This window comes from Pogona vitticeps, chromosome 4 (genome assembly GCF_051106095.1).
Source record: "Pogona vitticeps strain Pit_001003342236 chromosome 4, PviZW2.1, whole genome shotgun sequence".
Lineage (NCBI taxonomy): Eukaryota > Metazoa > Chordata > Lepidosauria > Squamata > Agamidae > Pogona > Pogona vitticeps.
The window spans coordinates 30079699-30103747 of NC_135786.1; the positions used below are offsets into that span (position 1 = coordinate 30079699).

General features: G+C 39.6%; 1 protein-coding gene across 39 annotated transcripts in view; it reads left to right on the forward strand.

The window, feature by feature from the left end:
* The window catches only part of PTPRT (protein tyrosine phosphatase receptor type T), a 716634-nt gene that overhangs the window by 679686 nt on the left and 12899 nt on the right, over positions 1 to 24049 (forward strand). For all 39 annotated transcript variants that reach the window (XM_078393145.1, XM_078393157.1, XM_078393154.1 and 36 more), the window contains 5 exons: positions 2771 to 2906; positions 5007 to 5156; positions 9001 to 9174; positions 19601 to 19732; positions 22942 to 23067. In XM_078393145.1, coding sequence (XP_078249271.1) covers positions 2771 to 2906; positions 5007 to 5156; positions 9001 to 9174; positions 19601 to 19732; positions 22942 to 23067 — 718 coding nt within the window. The remainder of the gene's footprint in view (positions 1 to 2770; positions 2907 to 5006; positions 5157 to 9000; positions 9175 to 19600; positions 19733 to 22941; positions 23068 to 24049) is intronic.

A 24049-nucleotide genomic window follows, 5' to 3' on the forward strand; every position in this document is an offset into this window, starting at 1 on the left:
TGTTTGAACTCCCCCCCCTTTTTAATGGCCTCTTTGACACTATTCAAGAGGTGTGCATCGTGTGCCAATAAGATGCCTTTCACCGACGGCCACAATCACTGTTTATTTTGTCTAGGATAGAGACATCAGACTCACTCCTGTATGGAGTGAAAAAAATTAAGTAAACCAGTTCTTAAGCTTCATTTGCAAAGACTTCAGTCATATCTCTGGGAAAAGTCCCTCAAACCCTCCAGCCCACCCAGTAGCCCTTTGATGGAGCCTACCGGCTTCTCAAGTTCCTTCGTTATCTCTTTGATCAAGGTTTGGCCCACTCAATGTTGGAAATTTATGTTTTGGCTATAGTCTCATATCAGCCTGTGGCATCTGAGGCTTCTCATTTATTTTCTCATCTTACCCCTGAAGAGGTTTCTGAGAGGTTTGCGGAATATGCACCCACCTATCCGACCTCCATTCACTGATGTCTGGTGCCTCTTCCTTTTCAGGTTCCAACTTGAACATTTGCCATTTCTTGCTATGCATATGGTATAAGTCTTTGTTTACATGGGAAACTAATGAAGTGATTTTATACTCTTTGATGTCCCTAGGCACAAATGGTAGATGATTATTCCAGTTAATTCCAGCACCATATCTAGGGCTCTTTCAGAAACTGATTTGCAGTATTATGGTTCACTCCTTGAATATGGGAATCAGTATTGAATATGGAATGAATAGTATATATAGTATCTTCAATAATGGCAAAGTATATAACCCAGAGAGGTAAATTCTTGCTTGCCATGCTTTGTCACAAGGATGAGAAAATACAGCATGCAAGATTGGAGGGAAAAAACAAGTAACAAGTAATCAGTTGGTAAAAATGATACGTTTGATGGAGTTCTCGCATCAATAAAAATGGTGCTGTATAAAAGTATAATAAATAAATCTGTACTTCATGGCATTGCTTTGCATTGCCAGTTCTGCAGTTGAAGAAATAGAGCTAAATCCAAGTGCTAGCACCTACTGGAGTAAATCTGTTGAATTAATGAGATTTAAATAAGCAGTCAGTATTCAGTAGTTGTTTCTATGGGTCTTCCCTAGTTGGGGATAGCAACTGAATTGGCTACAATTCTGTCAGCTCCATAGTTATGTTAGGGCAATTGCACAGGCAATTTAAACTATCTTCCCAGCTGTTCATCATGCATTGATGATGGTAGTAAGGTGGACACAAAATTGGCATGACAGGCAGCCTGAAAAATGTGAAAATCACAGGAAGTTACAACTGCATTTTTGCTGCAATGTTAAATGGTAATACCATACACAAAACAACAGCATACAGAATTAGTCTATCATGGAGAAAGTTTTACCATAGCTTTCTCCCTGGCAAGTGTGACTTGTATATATTCAACAGAATCCTTCTACCTGCTATGTCTATACGAGAGTAGAAGGGAGTGTGCATTATGGAGCCTTGTGGCACAGTGGTTACACTGCTGTACTGCAGCCAATCCCAGGTAGCTGGCTCAAGGTTGACTCAGCCTTCCATCCTTCTGAGTTTGGTAAAATGAGTACCCAGCTGTCTGGAGGGGGCAATGTGTAGCCTGCATAATTAACTTGTAAACCACCCAGAGAGTGCTTTAAGTGCTAGGGGCAATATATAAGCCTCATGCTTTGCCTTGACTCCATATGATTATGCAAGATAAAATAGCACCACATCGTTCTTCAAGAGTGGATACTCTTGTTTTGGTGAGATGGCACATTACAACCAACATAATCGAAAGCATGCAAATGCGAGTAGATAAATAGGTACCATCTCAGTGGGAAGGTAAACAGTGTTCCGTGTCTAAATCACACTGGCCATGTGACCACGGAAAGATTGTCTTCGGACAAACGCTGGCTCTATGGCTTGAAGAGCGGGATGAGCGCCGCCCCCTAGAGTCGGACACGACTGGACAAAAATTGTCAAGGGGAACCTTTACCTTTACCTAATGCCTGATAATCTGGTCTTCTGTGGAACTGAGAATACTGTTGACTGCAAGTGCATATGTTATGTGCCATCAAGTCAAAACTGACATATAGCAACCCTAATAGGGCTTTCAAGGTATATGAGATCTTTAAGGAGTGACTTCACCAGTCCTACTCTCCCAGTGAGCTTCTATGACTGAATGGAGATTTGAAACCAAGTGTCCTGAGTCCTAGTCAATCATTCTGTCCACTGCACTACACAAGTTGATAAGGGGTCTTAATATCTCAGGTACTCAAATGCTTACTTTGAAACACCTTCAAGCCAGAATTCAATTGTTATTCGTAGGACCAGGATAATTTGTATGTGTCAAGGTGCATGAGGGATTTGCAATTTGAACCATCAAGCTTTGCTCTCAAATCTTGCACCTTCCCCAGAAACAAGAAAGTGGGAAAGATCATTGCTATATCTGCTTTCTAAGTCAGCCTTTCTCTCTTCCTCAAAAGAACTGAATTCTAGCTTGCTGTTCCAAGCCTTGGAGATATATATGTATGTCTCTTTTAATTTGCGGTGTAAAAGAAAACAGGGCTGTAATCTTGGTGTTTTATTTTCTCTTTTCTCTCACTCGGCATTTTTATTCCATCCCCATTCCTGGGTTTCCCAGTTCTGCCCTCCTCAAAGAGCTATGGCTACACAGTAATGAGGCCCCAGCCTTTGGGCACAGAGGGACTAATGAAGGAAGACAGCTGCATTTACAACATCCCCCCCACCTCCAAAATGCTTTTTTCTGCTTTTTCATGGTCCATTGATCATGTTCTTTCCCCCCATCTCCTTCAGTGCTGGTGCTGGGAGGACAGGGTGCTTTATTGCCATTGACATCATGCTTGACATGGCAGAGAATGAAGGTGTGGTGGACATATTTAACTGTGTGCGGGAACTGCGATCCCAGAGGGTCAACTTGGTGCAGACAGAGGTATGTGTGAGAATTTTTATTTTGCTTATTTCTTAGTCTGTTCCCAAGAAAGAGCTCAGCACTGCCAGATCGTATATTACTGATTATTTAATGGCACAAAAGGTAGAATCTGTCTGAGTAAATCTATTAATGCTGCGCTATTCGGGCAATTAATAATTTAGTTTCATTTAAGCATGTATATGGAGCAGTTTAACAGTGAACTTAATCAGTTGGACATTAGATGTTTTAAAAAGCCCTTTTTAAAATACAAATATTTACAAATAGGTTTTTGACATAATCCAAAAAAAGGCATCCTACCTATGCAATACCAAAGGGAATATGGTATTAAGATGGTTCATGAATATTAGCTATTAATGCACTAAACTTCATGTTTAATGTAATTTTGCCAGCAGATTTATAGAACATCATTTACAATGTACAATATCATATTTAAGATTCACTCTGGGTTCCTTTTGTTCCATTAGCTGACATACTTAAAGCACAACAGCTGGCATGAGCTGAAATACAGCCAATACCATATTCAGCTCCTAAGGGTTTTTTCCCCCAGCCACCAGTGAACTGAAGTCTGCTTTATGGTCTAATAGTCTTCAGATAGTCATGATCTTTTTATGGCCTAAGATTCAATTATTGCAGCCTCTATAAGGAACCAGAGGATTACAAGAGGATCTCATGTCTCTCCTATCTCCTTTCCCAAGGCACAATGTTTCAACAGTTACTTCACGTATTATATTTTTAGTTATAGATCCAGCGTTTTCCCCCCCAGATTGCACTGAAATGCAAGGTATTGATTGTAGCAAACACATATTTGCAGTTATGGATCCCAATACGCTGCATGTTCAGCTCAATTTTTCAACTAGCTATCTCTCTCTCTTCCTCTCTATTTAATGCAGTTTTTCAAGGGATAGATGGATAATGTACAGGTATATTTATTAAGGAGCTGTGATTGGTTGCAGTTTCCTATTGCAGGAATTCAGAGGTTATAGTGATGCTCCCAGTATTACTGATATCATTTTATATCAATGGTTACATAAATGGAGGTAAATAAATGTATGGTTACATAAATTGGTTATTGGTATTAGTTGTCAGTTGGTAGGGTTGTAGCTTTAGTGGCATATAATTCATGTGTCTGTTCCACTGAGAAGATAAATGTAGGACTTCAGTCCACCAGTCTGCCACTGACAGTTATCCATCTCCAGTATAGTAATGAAACTGAAACAGGCAACCATACCACAGCCATGTTGCCTAAACAACATGCCTGTTTAAGGTATATGTTTTAAGAGCAGCAATTTCCTTTCTTTTTGGAGTGTGATGTGGAAAATCCCTGTCAATACTTATTGAACTGAATTTGATTTTGAGCAGGAACACTCTTGTGGTGTGAACTAGAAACTAACTATGGGGAAGTCAGTATCAAAAGAACAGAAGAAATGTCACAAATACTAACAAATCATACATCATTAGATACACAAGAATTTGAATATGGCTTGAGAAAAACTGAACTCCCTGCTTCAAGAAATTTGCTGTGGCAAAAATCTAGCCATTTCAAGACAAAGATTAAGTATCAATACAAGATTATAATTGTGCTTCCAGCCCATTAAATACCAAACACTTCCTCACTCTGTCACTGTTTTTATCTGGCTTTGCTGCTACACAATTATTTTATAACTGGTGGAGCTCAGTAACTGTTAGCTGCTTCAAAGGGACCCTGGAAGTTGAAAATTACAGTAGGTCACAGGAATATGCTGTGGTGAACAAAAGAAAAGAGAATTAGATGGCATGTATACTTTTCCTCACAGTTGACAGTAGAGAGCCCATAAGGCCATTTTCTGAAGATAGGTTGTAGGTCCTACTGCCCACAAGGCTTTTGTTATTGTTATTGTGGATTTATCCAGCTCACTTTTTGCAGAGGATCACACTTGTGGCTCTGTAATATAAGCACTTCCCACCCCACATAATCTTAGGGGAAGGAAGTGTATTGTTTTCCTTGTTTGTCTAAGAAATCTGAGAGGAAAACATTTGGGATTTCTTGTATTAAAGCAGAAAATATACAATTGAACTTCAAGAAGCCAACAGTGGTGAGTGTTTTAACTTCTTGCTTTGTAGGAGCAATATGTTTTTGTTCATGATGCTATTCTCGAAGCATGCCTTTGTGGAAACACTGCCATCCCTGTTTGTGAATTCAGATCCATATATTACAATATCAGCAGATTGGATCCACAGACAAATTCCAGCCAAATAAAAGATGAATTCCAGGTAATTTTTTTTCTTAAATAACAAAAAAAAAAGCCAATGACAAGTCGTCCAAGTAGTACTTGGTATTGTATTAATCTGTGGAAATACGCTTGGATGAAAAAAAAGCGGGGTGGGGTAAGGGTGGGTGATGGGGTGCTACCACTGAAGTAATTGTGCGAAAGGTGATGAGCTATGCTTTGAGCAAGGAGTCAAACTGCCAGTTAAAGGAAATTCCTGATGACCAAATATCTGGTTCCTCCCAACCAAAGGGAACTTGGTTGCCCTCTCTGTATGCCTTCAGGACAGACACTTTCCATTTGGTTGTGTTTTAAATGAATGAATGACAAACTGTCTGTTTCATCAGTATGGCAACTCTCAACACATCTCTCTGTTTTCTAAGTATTTAAATTAATCTTATAACAAGATGTAAAGGATTTTCATAAAACATCAAATTTCAGCCACGTAACACAGATAGAAGTGAAGCAATGGGGTTCTGAGTATGAGTGTCTTCCATCTCTGTTAAACCTCCTACATTCAGCCCTTACAATGCATGATCCTTCCAGACACATTCAAGCTTTGATATTTCTGTTTTCATAAATTAACCTCTGAGGTTAATCGTTTGTTTGTAAGAGACATCAAGGAAAATTGCATACTGCATTATATCTCTGCTCATTTGCAAGAATGCCGAAAAAATGCCTGTTCTGTGTGAATCAGAGAAGAGGATGTTCAAAGGGTGCCACCTTTTTTTGTTACAGATTTTTTAGTATTAAAAAATACTAAAGCATTTGTGTTCCAAGGACATTTTGCTAATGTCTGCCCAGAGCTCTGAAACAAAAATGCAACAACCAGCAGTGAACAAAATGTTCTATTTCCATTTACCAAATTGCTTGTGAATTGCTTTATACTACTAAGTTCACCTTGCTTGACATAAAAATGACCATTATGAAGTTAGACTATAGATTTTCTTTTCCTTGACTAGTTCAGAGCGAGGCCACATTCAGAGCATCATTAACATTTATTTTATTGCTATATTTTTTGTTTCTGCACAAAGAATCAGAAGACACATCTAACTTCTGAAACATAAGTTTGCATGAAATAAATGCATTTCATGCATTCCTCTTTGTACAAAGCTGTCACAGATGCTATTCAACATCTATTGTGGTTTCAGGGAAGTGCAATATGAACAGTAGAAGCTATTGCAGTTTCTCATAAATCATCTCCAGTTATGGAATGGCCTTCTCACATGTGACTTAAAATTAAGTATATGTGATCAAGACACATATAGTTCAATCATTAATATTTTATTTTGATCAGTAATATTCTTGCAGAGAAGTCAAACACACATTTTAGAAATAAGCAAAAATAATTTTAACACTTGGGAAACAAAATCTGCTTTGCCAACATTTTGACGTAGAACAGGGAGCCCAGACTGGATTTCACGGTCCCTTAGATATGTGTCAACTCTGGAACTTGTGAAGTAGTCTGCAAATTTTGTTAGACCAATATATCTGTACAGTGAGATGTGGAAATCTTCCTTTTTGGTTAGCATCTCAGCAAATTAGAAGCTTGCAACCATCCATGCTATGTCCCCGATGAAGGCATATACTTCCCATGTTAACTGATCACATCGAACTGTTTTAGGAATGGGCCTGGAAACAATTTTTGGTTGCAACCTGGAGGAATTTGCAAGTTGTCTAGCTCACTGGTTCTTAACCTTGGGTTACTCAGGAGTTTTGGACAGCAACTCCCAGAAGCCTTCACCACCAACTGTGCTGGCTGGGGTTTCTAGGAGTTGCAGTTCAAAAGCATCCGAGTAACAAAGGTTAAGAACCACTGCTCTAGTTGATAGTATATTATTTTAATACAATGTAATATTATTTCAAATCAATAAGCAAGACTGTGATTGTGGTAGATAATTTTATATTCACCAGAGTCATCTGGGATAAAACTGTAATGAGGACAACCTAAGAAAAAACAAGCTACGGTAGGAAGTGGGCAACATGTGGCCTTCACACATGGAATTCTGCTCTAGGGGGTTCATTATGGGTGCTCAGGGTCTGTATGGAAAAGGGGAAATTTCCAACCTCTGAATGTTTCTGAGGGGCTTCTTCCATCAGTATTAGGACTCAGTAGGATTCTGGCGTTAGATTCCAGTTCTTGAGTCTTAGCTGTATATATAGAAGACAAGTTTGTTGATTGTTGTTTTGTTGTTTTGTTTTTGTTTTTTTGCAATGCAATGTTAGATATCCATTTTATAGCCTTGAAGACTGACAACAGACAAAACACATCTATACATTTCCAAGCTTTGCACCACATTTCAGAATGAAAACCATACATGTCTTTGAAAGAAAAAATTATAGACTGAAAAAGTATATCTCTGAAAAATCAACCCAGGAATACCATGATCAATGTGAAAATGCATATGTTAGAGAAGTGCAGACATAAATGCATCCATGTCTTTTCGAGCCAATATGAAACCAAGAAGGAATAAAATGGTTGGCAGGATTCTGAGAAAAAGAGTGAGACTGACAGATTTTCACATCTATATTATGTACATTAATGGAATGGCTGAAGGGATGGAGAAAAGAGATGACGGTGACATTAATAGGTAGAAGTCTGTTTATATTTAGAGCAAACTGAACAATCTGGGGCTGTGGGCATGCATGAGTGTTCGTTTATCAGATTAATAGAAAAGAGGCATGGATGAATCATTTAGAGGTGAAATGTCTAGCCATTCATGTGATGCAGCTTATCTTGTGCATCTGGGCAAAGGAGAATCATCATCACATGGGATTTTAGATTGCTCTTTTTGCTGGATTGCTGCCTGATGGGACTCTATTAAAGGGATTTAGTACTTAAGGTGAGTATTCTAGGCTATATACTTTTTGTTTATTTGTTTAGTTTCAGGGAACCTCTGGCTACCTATCTAGTATTCATTACTTCCTGCAGAGATCACAGATATAAATCATCCCACCTGTTGTACAGTTTGATGTGTTTTTATTCAGATCCTTATTAAAATATTGAACTCTCTGTGGATCTATATAGGAAAAAAAACTGAATGACAATTATTCAACGGGCAAAATCCTTTTGGCATCGTTATGTCAGCATAAACTGCATCCAAGCATTGGAAATAATTATTTGAAACTAATTAGAAACTTATGACCTCAACTTCTGAGTTCCTGGGGCTCATTTTTGTCCTGAGACCACGGCCAGTGGACCCAGTCCCCATGGGCAGCAAGCCAGTGGTGAATTTTGACAATTAAAGTCTCCCTCTCTCCCATCCCAAAGGCTTTCCCAGGGCAAAAAGGAGGCCAGGGCAGCCTAAGAATCTGGAACGGAGAATGGGGAATAAGGCAACAACAATGATTAAATCATTGACTTACAGTTAGTCAGTACCATAACCTGGAAACAAGAGAAAGGAGTGTTTACATTTTGGTGGCTGATAGGATTGTCATTTCCTGTTTCTCTGGCTCTCCCCTCACTCATTTATAGCAATGATTGTTCGTCAAGGACCATGATTCTCTTCTGGCACAACCTATGCATCCACATCTCTCTTTTTTTCATTAAATAAAGTTAAACATGGCTAGTGATTTATGCCTCAGTTGTTCTATTCTAAGTCCAGCATTATACTCATTGCAGATTACTGACTGCTACAAAGAATGATAACCTAAAAATTATTTATATTTTTAAAATAGACCTCTGATTATTTTCGGTTTCATTTGGAGGGGCTGTGTGGCCTCTGGTGCCAGCAAAGGTGGACCCAAACATCTGGAACTTCCTCACTACATTGTGTTGAGCAATGTGTAAAATCACAGGTTTCTGGAGTTAAATATGTATCAATGCCTTTTTATGTCCTTGACTATAGACCCTTAATATAGTTACACCTCGAGTACGGCCAGAAGATTGCAGCATTGGACTCTTGCCAAGGAACCATGACAAGAACCGCTGTATGGATGTACTGCCCCTGGATCGGTGCCTCCCCTTCCTTATCTCCGTTGATGGAGAATCAAGCAACTACATTAATGCTGCACTAATGGATGTAAGTAACAATTAAATTTTGGATTTCTTTTCCTCTATATAGCCAAACAGAAAAAGGACATATTTGGCCAGCTATTAACCATCAAGGAATCCTTGCATCCTTGTTCCAAGAAGCTCAGAGAAGCATAATATCCGTCACCTCCTTACACACACTCCTTCATTTTTATATTGTATGTTAGGATAAGTGACTGGACTAAAGTCACACAGTTATCTTCATGGGTAGCTAGGGATTTTTACTTCGGTTATTCTAGTCTAAGTCCTGCATTATAGCCACTGCCCATTAAAGATTGCGAAAAAGAATGACAATCTAAAGATTATTTATCCGAAACACTCTGCAGTGGTGTATGCTAAGACAGCAGCTGAGAGAAATGCACAGAATGTCACTAAATACTGATAAAAATATTGTAGGTTTTTATAGAGAGTATTTTGAACTAATTTTTAAAAGGTCTAATCAAAGGCTATACATAAATAAGAAAAAAAATACAAATCCAGCAAGCAATTCCGGGATAAATACTATGATGCAAATAAAAGAATTGTAGAGGGCAACATTCAAATGTAAGAGCCAGTGTAAGAGCAAAGATTGTCACGGGACTGCCAGCGGTAGGACATCAGGCTGTCTTTTCCCCTGATTGTAAAGTGGGTGACCACTGATAGATGGAAGGCCATAGCTCCATGGTAGAGCATGTGCATTGTACACCTCCAAATAGGAAGCACACACATTTGAAACACATGAGAGCCACTGCCAGTAGTGATCCTTCAGAATTTTGCTTGTTCCACATTTGAGGGAGGCCTGACCTGATTCCCTTATTCACACACGCACGCATGCGACACGCACACACGCACACGCATTCATTCAAATACTGAACACAGTTAACCTCCAGATGTCTCAGGTCCCTGAGCTTTACAAGGCAGTGTCTGGAAAATATTCAGACTTTAAGATGAAACACAGGGCATACCAATGATCATGCAGATTTTAAATAACTACACAGATTAATTAAAAAATGGGATGGAATAGATTTAGGAACAAAAACGCATTGGACTGACAACAGACTGTTCCATCCACTCCCTCCAGCAGTCAGTCAGTGTAGATGACACTTAGCTATATGGACAATCAGCCTGTTTCAATATAAGGCAGATATCTTTACTCCTATGGATGATAATTCCTAAGAATGAGATGCAGTCACTGTTCACTACAAGGTGATTGTAAAATGTCACAGCACAGTGGAAAGAAAGGAAGTACCCACTTGTACATATCTTTCTTCATTTCCTTCTGCAAGCACCGAAACATATTTCCCATACATGGTGCCTCTTATCTTTCAAGTCATTTGGTATAGAGGTATTTACTCCTTAACCTAGCTATAGGTCCTGGTCCTGCAGATGCATTTTTATCTTCCTTCTCTGTGGTTTAACATGTGTTCATTTAAGGCTCTCAGAAGCATTGATTAACAATCTGATGTGTGTCTCTTTTCCCAAAATAACAACAATAAAAGACTTAAGTTGCTATCCGATACAATATATAGCCTTGTGAAAGCAACTCAGAGGTACTGTGATTGTAGGTATATATCTGTTATCTAACAGTTGAGTGCGCAGAAGCCTTTACTGCTTCACTGAGCAGAAGCTGTTTTCTGCACAAACCGTCTGTGTCTAACTCTGAGTTGTGCAGCTGCCAGCAAGGAAAAGGCTATCTTTCATTCATTTTTATGAAGAAGGCACAGTGATCAGTTCCACTACAAAGCTATCACAATTCACACACCTTACATCCTCCTTCTGATCTTTTGCCCTTTGTCCCCATAGTAGCCTTGGGCTTTCTTTTATCCATGCCAGGACCACTTTGGATTAATCATAGGTTGGGGTGGGCAATGTTTGATCCTCCAGATAATGGCCAGAATCCTATGACATTTGTGTGATGCAAACCAAAAATTGAGGAAAGGGAGCAGTGCCACCTGTTTGCTATGTATTTAAACATGCCCTGTTGGCATGCTCAGCCACACACTCAGTTGAATATCCAGGTACATAACAGATGGTGATTGTGAAAACTACTTATGCAGTCTCCCTTATGGGCACATCGTTCCACAATAGAACTTTGGCCATTGCTGGATTGAAGTTCCAGTCAGACCCAGTTCACTTGAAGGACTGTGAGAGATTGTATGATATCTAGAAAGCCGAGCGCCTAAGAGTTAAACCAAAGGCTGTGGTTTAATGTATAAATGTGGCTAAAGGAGTGGAAATAAAAGCAGAAAGGGAGAATTGCTACTGGGCAGCAAGCAATCTTACTGGGAAGAGAAATGAAATAGAGGTAGAAGCAGGTGGCAGATGGAATCACAGAGTGCAGACTGATTAGGAATATCTGTAAGCCACTGCACAGAACTGGTGGTCTTACTCCATCAGTAGCCACTCACATACAAAATGTTTATTCCTGTTGCTCCCTGCCTCCAGTGGTAGTATATTATGTATCCTATTGTGAAGGATATTGGGTTCTTTTCTTGCTCACTGCACTGCTTCCCCTACTAATGCATAGTAGTGTCCTCTTGCTGTTTAAGGATGTGAAAAATGCTCACAAAATTGTTTGCTCCTGATGTCACATGTTCTCAACGAGACAGGCAGTCTTGACCTGTTGAGATAGCTTTTTGAATCATTACCAGGCTCTTCAAGAGTTCCTGCTTCTAGACTGAGAACAAGTAGGGAATCTTGCACCAGGATCCCTCTTTTGTCTCATTTCCAATAATTTATACAATATGTCTCTTGAAAAGCTAGTTTCTTTTCTGTTCGTGAAGCACAGTGGATGCGGAGAAAGAAAGCATGACTGATTTAGCCAAAAGACTAACACCTTCCAAAAAAAGATTTATCAAAAAGATGAAGACAATCTGTCCTGTACTCCTAAGTTTTAGAAGTTCATGCAGCTACAGGTATAATAGTTTTATGCTACCTGATTGGTTTGCACAAAAATAATTCTCACGAATAGGAGACCTCTTGTCAAGAATGCCAGAAAATATCATGCCATTTCTCGGCTGAAGAGGAAGAAAATAGAGATCCTCATTCTTTTCAGTGGGAAGCGAGGAATTATATCCTTATTTTCAACTCTTGCTACTTGGCATTTTGTCTCAGCTACAGCCACCAGTTATGCCATACTTTTGCTGAACTTGAATTCTCAAGGAAGCGAATAGCAGTATAATGTTATCATTTTTGTCAGGGATAATATCATTGCATGTATATTTTGGAGTGAAAGTCCAAGGATGAATAACAACATACCAAAGAGAAACCTGAGACCAATCACAGATTAATTTTATAAAATCCTCTGAGATAAACATATATTTTCTGTCTTTTGGGTCATATGTGACAGTTATATTTAGGTAATTTTTGCTGATATACTGTATATTAAGTGGTCATGGTTATTATTATGTTGGCAGTTTCCAAATTTCAGGCCTTTACCACACACACACAGATACAAATCAGTATTCAATTTTTCAATGTTCTGACAATCTTTCCAACAGCCTGACACTGATTTAAGTGGTTCCGTAAACTCTTTTTGAGTATGCCATGTATGTCTCAGTTATAGCAGCTAATTGTTTTGAGTTAAACGTCTATTTTTAAGACTGATCCCACATCCTAATCCAAGAACATTCCAGATGTTTAGAAGCAAACTGACATAAACTGTAAGCCACAATAAAAATGGAATAATACCTTTCATATGCTATCTCTTTTAATGCTAGCATTTTCTTCTATCCTGGAGCCCAAATAAAGTCCAGAAAGTCTGTAAATTCCACCCAATTAGGATGTAACTGTCAACAACATCTTTCCCACCAAAACAATGGGGGTTCACTAAACAGAACCAGAGTTTGGAAAAGCTGCTTTCCCCCTCAAGCTTATACAGTCCCTCAGCCAGCATGAAAATACAGCGAAAATGTATCACAGCTGTAGCAAATAAACATGGGAACTTGCAACACATTGCTAATGAAACTTTATATTTACAGAGAGTTCTCTCTCTCTTTATTCGTGAAGGCTTTCACGGCCAGGATCTAATGGTTGTTGTGGGTTTTTCAGGCTCTTTGGATGTGTTCTGAAGGTTGTTCTTCCTAACGTTTCGCCATTCTCTGTGGCCGGCATCTTCAGAGGACAGCACTCTGAGGATGCCGGCTACAGAGACTGGTGAAACGTTAGGAAGAACAACCTTCAGAACATGGCCAAAGAGCCTGAAAAACCCACAACAACCATTCTCTCTCTCTCTCTTTCAATATTATATCTGGCCAGACACATGGACATGTTAATTATCCCCCATTATGCCCAGTGTAAGGGATTTTCTTTTTTCCTATATGATGAATGATCACTGTTGTAAATGCTCATATCTGGTATGTCTAAATCAAAATACAGCGGTGCTTCAACTTATGAACTTAATCCATTCCGGAAGATGGTCATAACTCGAAATGGTCATAAGCCGAAGCATGATTTCCTATTGAAATGCATTGAAATGCAATTAATCCGTTCCGGCCGGAGAAAAAAATCACCCCAAAAAACACCACCAAAAAACACTGCAAGACTGATCAGAAACGTGATTAATCCATTCCGGCCAAAGGGAAAAAAAGAAAAGAAAAGCAAGCCAAGTATGCAAGACACATCGGAAATGGGGAAAAAGTAAAGCAGAAAGGAAGCGAAGCATGCAAGACACATCGGAAATGGGGAAAAAGCAAAGCAAAAAGGAAGTGAAACATGCAAGACACATCGGAAATGGAGGGAAATCCCCAAAAAGCAAACAAACCCCACAAAACCCATCGGAAATGGGGAAAAATACCACAAAAACCCCAACAAAACCCAAGACCCATCACAGCACAGAAACATAACCCACCCAGCCCAAACCCACCCAGAACAGATTTTTAAAAGCAGAAAGCAGCACCTTATCTTACCAGGCAGTCCGAAGTCTCCTCCAATCGCATTCAGTCTAACCGTTGGGATGAAAGAGCTACAAAGAAGCAGCCTCTTTGCCTACCAATGGTTAGCAATTTGAATTTCCCGCCTTTTTCCCCTGCCTTTTTTTGATCGTAACTTGAAGCTCCGATCACAAGTCAAAGCAAAATTTTGTGGCTGGAGCTGGTCGTAACTTGAAATAGTTGTAAGTCGGGACATTTGTAAGTTGAGGCACCACTGTATTTTCAAAAATTGCACCTTTGCTGTAGAGCTGAACTGTAGTTTACAGTGACATGATTTAGCCTCTAGATCATATGCTTTCTCCTCCTTGCTCTGGCACAGCTATGAGAATATTAAATCCTTTCAACTAACCACTGTTATTTGCTATGTCCAACTTCAGATAAATTATGAATTGCATTAACTATGGCGTAGTGAAACAAGTCAAATCATGGTTAACTACCATAGCTTGTTTCATGAAAATGTAGCAAATGACCACAGTTTCCTGTCTGGTTATCAGTTTAAATAAAAAGCTCACAGTCTCCTTGCAACCACCCTAGAGAAAAAAAAGGAGGGAAGGACATGAGGTCAAAATAAGGCTAAAAGTAAATTTAATCCTGTGTGCAGCCAGTGTAGTGCTAGGGGAAAAATTCAGCTTCCCGTTGTAATGGCTTCTAGAATATACTGCTCTGATGTAGGCCTCAAAGTTTCTAAGGAATGGTCTTGTCTGAATATTTATTATTTATTTATTTATTGCATTTACGGTATATGCCGCCCATCTAGACATAGTCTACTCTGGGCGACTCACAACATATACAATAAAAACAATTTAAAATATACATAATTATTACATAGGTAAAAACAAAGCAATATAAAATATAAATCATAAGTTTACAATTTTAACAATTAATTAATTTAAAGTAAACAGCTCCAAGATGGCATAGATCAAAAGAAAAAAATAAGAAATAAAAATCACTTAATTGACTGAAGGGAAGGCCTGCTTGAATAGCCAAATTTTCAACTGGCTTTTGAAAATGCCCAGCGAGGGTGCCAACCGAATTTCGGTTGGGAGGGTGTTCCACAGCTGAGGGGCCACCGCCGAGGACTCCCAGTTTCTTGTTTTTTCCTTCCAGGCCTCCCTCGGCGTCAGACCCCTCAGCCGTCCCTGCTGGCTATGTTGGGTGATTCGGGTAGATCTGGGTGGGAGAAGATGATCTGCCAGATATTGAGGTCCCAAACCGTTTAGGGCTTTATATGTAATCATTAACACTTTGAAGTCAACACGGAAACAGATGGGCAACCAGTGCAAAGCAGCCAGAGTGGAGGAGATATGTTGGTGTTTTCACACCCCACTAAGAAGCCTGGCTGCCGCATTCTGGACCATCTGAAGTTTCTGATATGAACACAGAATAATGTGTGTTCAGCTGTTTTCGCATATGGCTTTTTCCATGCAATCTAGAAGAACCTTTTTGTCTTTCATATGCTGTTTCCTTCGACTCAGAAGGCATTGGAAATAAAACATTTGACTAGTGACCATTGTCTGGGACAGGAGTGGGCAGATTTGGGCTGCATGTTACTCCAGAAGCCATAATATACAGTAGCGCCCAATTCCATGCACCACCCAATACCATATACATACCACATTTTTACCCGTGAACTCTTGTGCCCTCTAAGGGAAGATGGAACAATTTTGCCATGTATTGAAGGCGCTCCAGTATCCCAATTATCAATTTCATTATCTGTGTCTAAATCTATAGGAGTAGATATATAGTCCACTAGAGCAGTGGTTCTTAACGTGGGCGATAATGTCCCCCAGGGGGCGATTTCATTTCTCAGGGGGGCAGTAGAACAAAAGGGGTGGTGTGGGGGCGCTGGAGCAGAAGGGGGGCGGTAGGGGGGCGCTGGAGCAAGCCAAACCTGTGAAGATGGCTGCAGCCTTTTTACAGTGTACATGAATATATATTTTCCTCCAATTTTAATTTAGTTTCAGACTTTTTGTCTTGAAATTTTTTTAGTTCCTGCATTTGTTTTTATGCCCTTTTTATATTTCTTTTTGCGTCTTAAAATTCACTCGCAACTAAATCATTAAATGTTACTTTTTTGGGGGCATTTCATTTTCTTGGAATTTAATTTTGTTTTCAGGGGTCATTGGATTTAAGTGTCTTAAATAAATAAATAAATAAATAAATAAATAAATAAATAAATAAATAAATAAATAAATAAATAAATAAATAAATAAATAAGATATCATCACCGCGGAGAGGGGGCGATGATAACTTCCTCAATGGCTCAAGGGGGCGTTTCTTTCAAAAAGGTTAAGAACCACTGCACTAGAGCACCTATTCTCAATAGGGGACATATGGCCCCCTGGTGGGGCCTGGCATATTTGAAAGGGACCACATACTGGAAACAATTCTTCACAAATCACCATATAAGGTCATTATGTGGCTTATACAATCCTGATTCGGCCTAAATTTCTTTCATATTGTGTTCATGGTCATGCCCAACAACAGCAAAAAGTTGAGGCTGGCTGCACTAGAGGGTTCAAATGAGGTTTCCCAGTTCTAACGAAAATTTTACAAGAAAACATTTTTAGGGGGTCACAGGACCAGATTTGACAGTCTAAAGACTGATGATAGGTATGTGCTATCTCTGGATCTCTAGAAATTACACAGCTCTGGTCTCCAGGGTAACAGTAAAATGCATAAACAAACATTCTAAAGTAAGTAAAATTTTATATTTAAGAAAAGCCACATCCTCTAATCTATATAAATAAATGGTAACTGAATGAAAGTACCACACACAATTGCTTAGAGACGAGAAATCTGTACATCTTGCTTTGCCCTCCCACTCCGGAATAATGAGATGAGATGCAAGTGATGGGTAAAAATAGGGCCACACTTTATTAAATCAACATGCCATAACTTACAGCTTAGAAACCAGGGGCCTGCGTTAGTGCAGTATGAGGTTTGATGCTGAAGGTCTCACAGGACCCCCTCATCGAGCTCTATTGGCGAGTCCCGTGCCCCGTTGTTGTGCTGTCCCTAAGACAGTATGGCCCTGGCTGGCAAAATATCAAGCCCCCCCTCCCAGGAATGCAAGCCCCCTGCCTTTAGCGGCCCTCAGGCCGGGGAGGGCCCCAGCAGGTCTTTCCTCTCAGCACTGTAACCTCACGATCTGCAGTGCTGAAAGTTCAGACCCACTATGCACTGCTTGAACTCCATGGGCACTCATCAATTCAGTTTCCTTCCACACTACCCACCATCGAATGGGCAAGCTTGCTATGCTCCATTCCCCCCATCCAGCCAAAATATTTGGCACACAGGCCCCTACAAAGATCCCTCAAGAAAATCTCTAAACCAGCCTCAGACTAAATGAACCCCATCACCTCTACATAGCTCCGGTCGGTCCAATCAGATCTCCGGGTGTCCAGATATTACTGATCTTAAGCCATCAACCATTGCTCTGCAAACTTCCTTATTAACTTTCTTACATGCTCTATTTATGCAACCAGCATTGCTGTTGGCTTTCCAACTATGCCGAGGAATAATCATGGATCAAACTACAGTGGTGCTCCACATAGCGATGATAATCTGTGCAGCCAAAATTGTTGCTATACGGATTTGTCGCTATGCGAAATTAAAAAAGCCCATAGGAATGCATTAAAACCCGTTTAATGCATTCCTATGGGCAAAAAACTCACCTTAATGCGAAAATCTTCCATACGGCCGCCATTTTCGCTGCCCGGTAAGTGGGGAATGGGCGCAGCGGGTGGCCATTTTTTTACCCAGCGGCCATTTTGGAACCACCGATCAGCTGTTGAGAAAACATTGTTATGCGAAAATTGGTAAGCGAAACAGCTTACCGATCATCGCAAAGCGATATTTTCCCATTAGAAACATCGTTATGCGATCGCAAAAACGATCGCAAAAAATCCGTCGCTATGCAGATTCATCGTTAAACGAGGCACCCGTTAAGCGAGGCACCACTGTATTCTTGAAAACAGGGACTTTGCCTTCCAGCTCCTCAAATCAGCCAGAATGTCCAGCACATTCCTCCAGCCAAGCCATGTCAAGCTCGCTGCTGGTTGCAGTCCCAAATCTCAGCTCCATGCCGTCCTGGCAGCATAATCTGCCGCCCAGTGAATGAAACTGCCAACAACAGGATCCTCAATCACCATTTGAGTCGCTCTGCATCTGAAAGATAGAGACAAAGAACCCAGCAGCAGCCTACAGCCGTGGCACGTCCCACATGTAATGTTTGTATCTATGGGAGGACCATCTCCCCACTTTCATGATATCCTTCCAACATGAATTAAAACAGTTCAGTTGAAACAAACATATTAAAAAACAATGCAGTTACATCTATACTCTACAAAAATAAAAATAAAACAAAAACATACTAATGACATGCACCATTGCCCTATTATCGCACCAGAATCTGACTACTGAATTGGCCCATTCCTCAGCCCATAACCAAATGGTGCCTAGAATGTGAGAAAATTCCAGGAACATCAAGTCCCTGGTGAGGCCTGAATTCTGCCACTCCTCAGGCCAAGCCCCTGCACACCAGCAATCCCAGAAATAGATGCCAGAACCTAATAACCCTGCAGTGTCTGTCTGAACTTGGAATTCATTCTGGAGGCATAGTTCTTAAACTGCGGTACTGCAACCAAAACTGTGCTCATGACCTGCGGTTCAATCCCAGGTAGCCGGCTCAAGGATGACTCAGCCTTCTATCCTTCCGAGGTCGGTAAAATGAGTACCCAGATCGTTGGGGGAGCGGGATGTGTAGCCTGCATAACTAACTTGTAAACCGCCCAGAGAGTGCTTGAAGCGCTATGGGGCGGTATATAAGCAGCACGCTTTGCTTTTGCTTTAGAGTCTCAAGAAGGGAAGAAGAGAATGAGCATTATGACTGGCTAGAATCCAAAACCATGTAAAAGTAGTTTAGTGATCCCAAAGGTGCTTTAGATGTACGTAGTCTTGCATGCCCCATCACAACTGTTTCTACAATTAAGAAGTGTTCTAAAGGAGTTTTTATTACAACTTGGGGGCTGAGCTTGTAAATGACGAAAGGAACTATTTGCGTTCAGTTCATTGTGTCAGCTTAAAAACCTCTTTGTATCCCAGCATCTCTGGTTTCAGTATCTTTAGGGAAAAGAAAGTCTTGCTTCTAGTTGTCACCAGCTGTCACCTTCAATCATTTCCTTCTAATTATTATTATTATTGCTGAGTCCTAACACATGCATAATTCATAAGGGATAATCCCTTATTCTTATGCCATGTCTCTAATGAAATGTCTTCATCGGAATCCAGTTACAAAAGCTTCATTCATTCAGTGTGCAGTGATAACAAGGGTATGTGGTTTGTTTTGTATAATCTGGTTACATGGATCAGTTTGCCCACCCACAGGCTCCTAGGTTTGAGATTCTCCTGAATAAATAGTGATTAGTTTTCCCTGCTAACACTAATCCTTTCTGCGTTTTTCTTTCTCTTGTTATTTTTCTCCCTTCCTTCTGATTTTGTCAGAGCCACAAGCAACCTGCTGCTTTTGTAGTTACCCAGCACCCATTACCCAACACTGTAGCAGATTTCTGGAGACTGGTGTTCGATTACAACTGTTCCTCCATCGTGATGTTGAATGAAATGGATGCTGCACAGGTGGGTAGAGGTTTGAGGATACAAGTATGTGCAGAACAGGTATTTTTTTCAGCTACTGTTTGGCTTGGGCTGAAAACCCTGGCCAAAAAGGAAGGGGAATAAATAGATTCTAACCAATTCATATACAGCTGGAAGTTATGAATATTGCTTGTGATCTAAGGTGTATAATGAGCCTTTTTCAGCATTCAGGGGCTCTTCTAAGATTTGCTACCACTTTGTTGGTTGGACCTAAGCTTAGTCATCCTTGTAACAGATCTACTGAAATCTGTGGAATCTGTTTGTCATGACTGATTTAGTTCTCATTGACTTTGACGGGTTTGTTCTAAATATAACTAAGTCTGGATCTGACCTTTTTGTTAATCATGGTTGGCTCATGAGATATGAATTGGCCCTGCACATGTAGGGGGACATCTGTTTTTCTGTGCCAGAGGTTGTTAATCTGAAAGTTTGCATGAATTCCTTTGTCAAAGTCCAAATCCTTCCTCTTGAGTTTAGTCGTACAGCAGCTTCTCCATCTACAAACATAGGGATCTTATTAAAATGGCCTGGCTTTTGAGATAAGAAGAGTGGTTTCATGAAAATAACCCAACCCTAGAGACTAATAGACTCTGAAGAATTCCAGACACCTCTGAGAGATTTTCTGGTTAATATCACTGATGCTGCTATCAAATCTCTGGTTACTCTGAGGCAGTGGTCTGGGAACAGGGGTAAATTACCCCAAATGGGGTAAAATGAAAATCCTGGGTGTAATGAGCAAAGCATACCTTGTAGGATTTTGAGCATAACCTTATTAGTATGTGAAATGAGCGCAATTGTACTGTACAGAAGTTGGAGCATTCTTTGGCACTTCCCTTCTTTGGGATTGGGATGTAGACTGATCTTTTCCAGTCCTCTGGCCACTGCTGAGTTTTCCATTGATGATGATAAAAAAAATAGTGCACTGGTCTTTGATGTTGGGCTGTGGCACCAGGGTGGGTGACATGATCTTTAGCCCAGTTTGTTCCTTTTTGCAAACCACACACAGAATGATTAAAGTGGTAGGAAAAGCGCCCCCTATTGCTACCACCACTCTGGCAGCCATTGATGATGATTAAATCCTCTGCGAGCTAACAAAAATTTAATGCAACTAGCTAGGCAAGTTGGACACCTTAGTACTCCCTATACCACCCCATGGCTGGAGTGCAATGTGTTCCAGCAAAAATAGTGCACATCTTTATTAAATTTGGTGCATCCTGATAGTTCGGTAAATAGCCTGGCAGCCATTGATACTGATGATATATCCTGCTAGTTCAATCTACTTTGTAGATTCAATAATATTTTGAATTCAAATAATGTATGATTTCCTTACTTTCAAATCAAGGGGGTAATGTTGGCATATATAATTTTTTGGGGGGGGTAAAAGGTAAAAAAGTTCCCTGACCCCTGCTCTGAGGAATGCAGAGTTACATACATCTACTGTTGTTCCTATTTTAGCAGTACCAAAAAGGAAGGATAGAAGAATTCTCTGCCCCATGTCTTTTATAATATGTCCACCACAAAAATTCTCAGAATTAAGCCCTTCAAAAGTCATTTGTATTCTAAACCATTTTCTTTGCATTGTCTCAGATCTGTAGAGGGGAAATATTTGCCTTCCCCAACTTTTTTTTTCTTGCCAGTATGTATAAGAATGACAAGACAGTGGAAACATTCAAAATAGTAGCTACAGAAGCTCAGGAGTTATGATGTATCAAAACCACTTTGCTTTATTAAAAAAACACAAAAATGTTAAAGGAAAATTATGGGTGGAATGTTAGTGGCAGAAAAAGAACTTAAATATCTAGCATTTTTGTTTCAAGCACCAAGAGATGTGCCCTTTTAAGTCCCGGAAACATGATCAAATCATTTTCACCATCCCAGCTCTTGTAGGATGAGATTCTCAGCAGCAGAGACTACTGAAAACATGACCCACTCCAGGGTATATTACTTCAACATGTGGATTAGAGTGGGATCAGAAACTGGAGCTTTTCCTTCTTCACATCCTGATGTTTCTCATATGTGGAGGAGTTGTGAACTAATCTTTGAAGACATACTTTCAGTGACCAACGAAATTGAAACTGATAACGAATGGGCTGAAATCCCATTGCTTAGAGTAGTAAGTGAGATTAGAAGACCACTAAATCAGTGATGATTTGATGAGTCAATATGTCTCTATGTTTTATTGATTCAAATGGGACTACTCTAGTTGTAGCTTAATTTAGCATTTTAATGGAAGTTACAGAGCGACTGACTTTCCAAATTTCTACTGATTCAGTTGACCTATTCTAGTATCACCTATTATATTAAACAACAGGATCTCATTTCCTCTGGGGGAGTCCTGTTTTGATTTGGATGCCCTCCAAATCTGCTTTTATCATCATCATCATCTTAGACCTGAAGAGCTGGACCCTATGGATCATCGAGTCCAGCCTCTATCAAGGAGGAACGGTGGGGAATAAAACTTCCAACTCTGCAGCCAGATATCTAAACCAGTGAGCTATCCAGCAGTTCTTTAATTAGCCCAGTTTAATTCTGAATTAGGAATATATTCAAATCTGAAGCATGCTCCTGGTAGATATAGCTGTTACTAACAACTTTCATTGCCAATAACCAGGACCAACAACATTAAGCCACAAGGCACAGATCAGCTCACTGGATGCCTTTCCCATTCCCTTATCTGGCACTGAACACATGAGCTAGAATACTTGTTGAATTTCTAATACTTGTACATAGACATGTTCTAACTCAGAGTTGATTTGGTCAGCTTTGGTTATGGTTTTCTGTATTCTTTACTCATAAGTAGATATTATTCATAGATTGATGTTAGATCTGAAAACACAGTGTTAAAATCACAAGGCTAGGCAGTCTTTTCTGTTTGAGAAGTCAGACTTCATAGGAATACTTATGTTTCATGCTTTATTTGCAAAAAGCAGTCACAGAAGAAAGCTAATTTGCAGATTTTGTGAGGTGATAAAAGCTTCTGCTGTGGCACCCACAAACAGCTCTCTTCTAATTATGGACTACCTATAATGTCTATTTCTGCTTTCATATTTTGATGTTATAGAGTGGCAATGTTTAACATTTCCGTTTTCTGATTCTCTGGATATTGGGTGATTTTTGCTTAAAAGCTGGTCTGTTCTACTTTGCTCATTCATTTCTTTTAATCTGTGATCTGGTTCCCTTTCTGTGACTAGCTCTGTATGCAGTACTGGCCAGAGAAGACATCCTGCTGCTATGGGCCAATCCAAGTGGAATTTGTTTCTGCTGACATAGATGAGGATATTATCAATAGGATATTCCGGATCTGCAACATGGCAAGGGTAAAGAGCAACCAGCTTATTTTCCATTACTGTTCAGCCTAGGAATGTAAGACAGCACAACTCATTGGAATATGAGAAAGTCGCCTCTTTATGGCCCATTCTAGAGTGGTTGAAATGACTAGATAGGTGGGGTATAAATAAATAAATAAATAAATAGATAGATAGATAGATAGATAGATAGATAGATAGATAGATAGATAGATAGATAGATATAGATAGATAGATAGATAGATAGATAGATAGATAGATAGATAGATAGATAGATAGATAGATAGATAGATAGATAGATAGATAGATACATACATACATACATACATACATAGATACATACATACATACATACATACATACATACATACATACATACATACATAAATACATAAATTCTTCCTCTTCTCTGCCTATCACACCCAACCTTTATATATAAAATCATTCCTTCATATAATTTTTATTGATGTTTTTTATCTCTAATACTACCTTTCTTCCAATAATGAGACCCAAGTTGGCTCAAAACTTATTAAAAGACGCAACCAGTTTAAAATACAATAATTTATTACATTAAAAAAGAATTTAACATATATAAGTATTAAACTAATCAGTTCAATTATTGTTCAAAACATTTTTGAAACAAATTGAAGCACACATAAAACAATAGGCAGCACCCAAAGTCATCATTGCCGATTTAACTAGTAAAAAGCCTGATATGGTCTTCACCTGTAACCAGAAGGACAAGAAGTAAGGGGCCAACCTGGCCTCCTGGGAGAGGGCATTTCACAACCTAGAAGCAGCCTAAGAGAAGGCGCTCTTCCATATCCCCATCAAACATGCATGACAGGTTTCTTTGAACAATTAAACAGAGGAAGGTTTAGTTGTAAAGGTTTGGCACCTGGTTCATGAACCAGAATATTTTTTTACCAAATGTTTGTACCACAGGATTTATGACTCCTCTCCTCTGGTACACTTGTTTCCCCATCTATCTCAG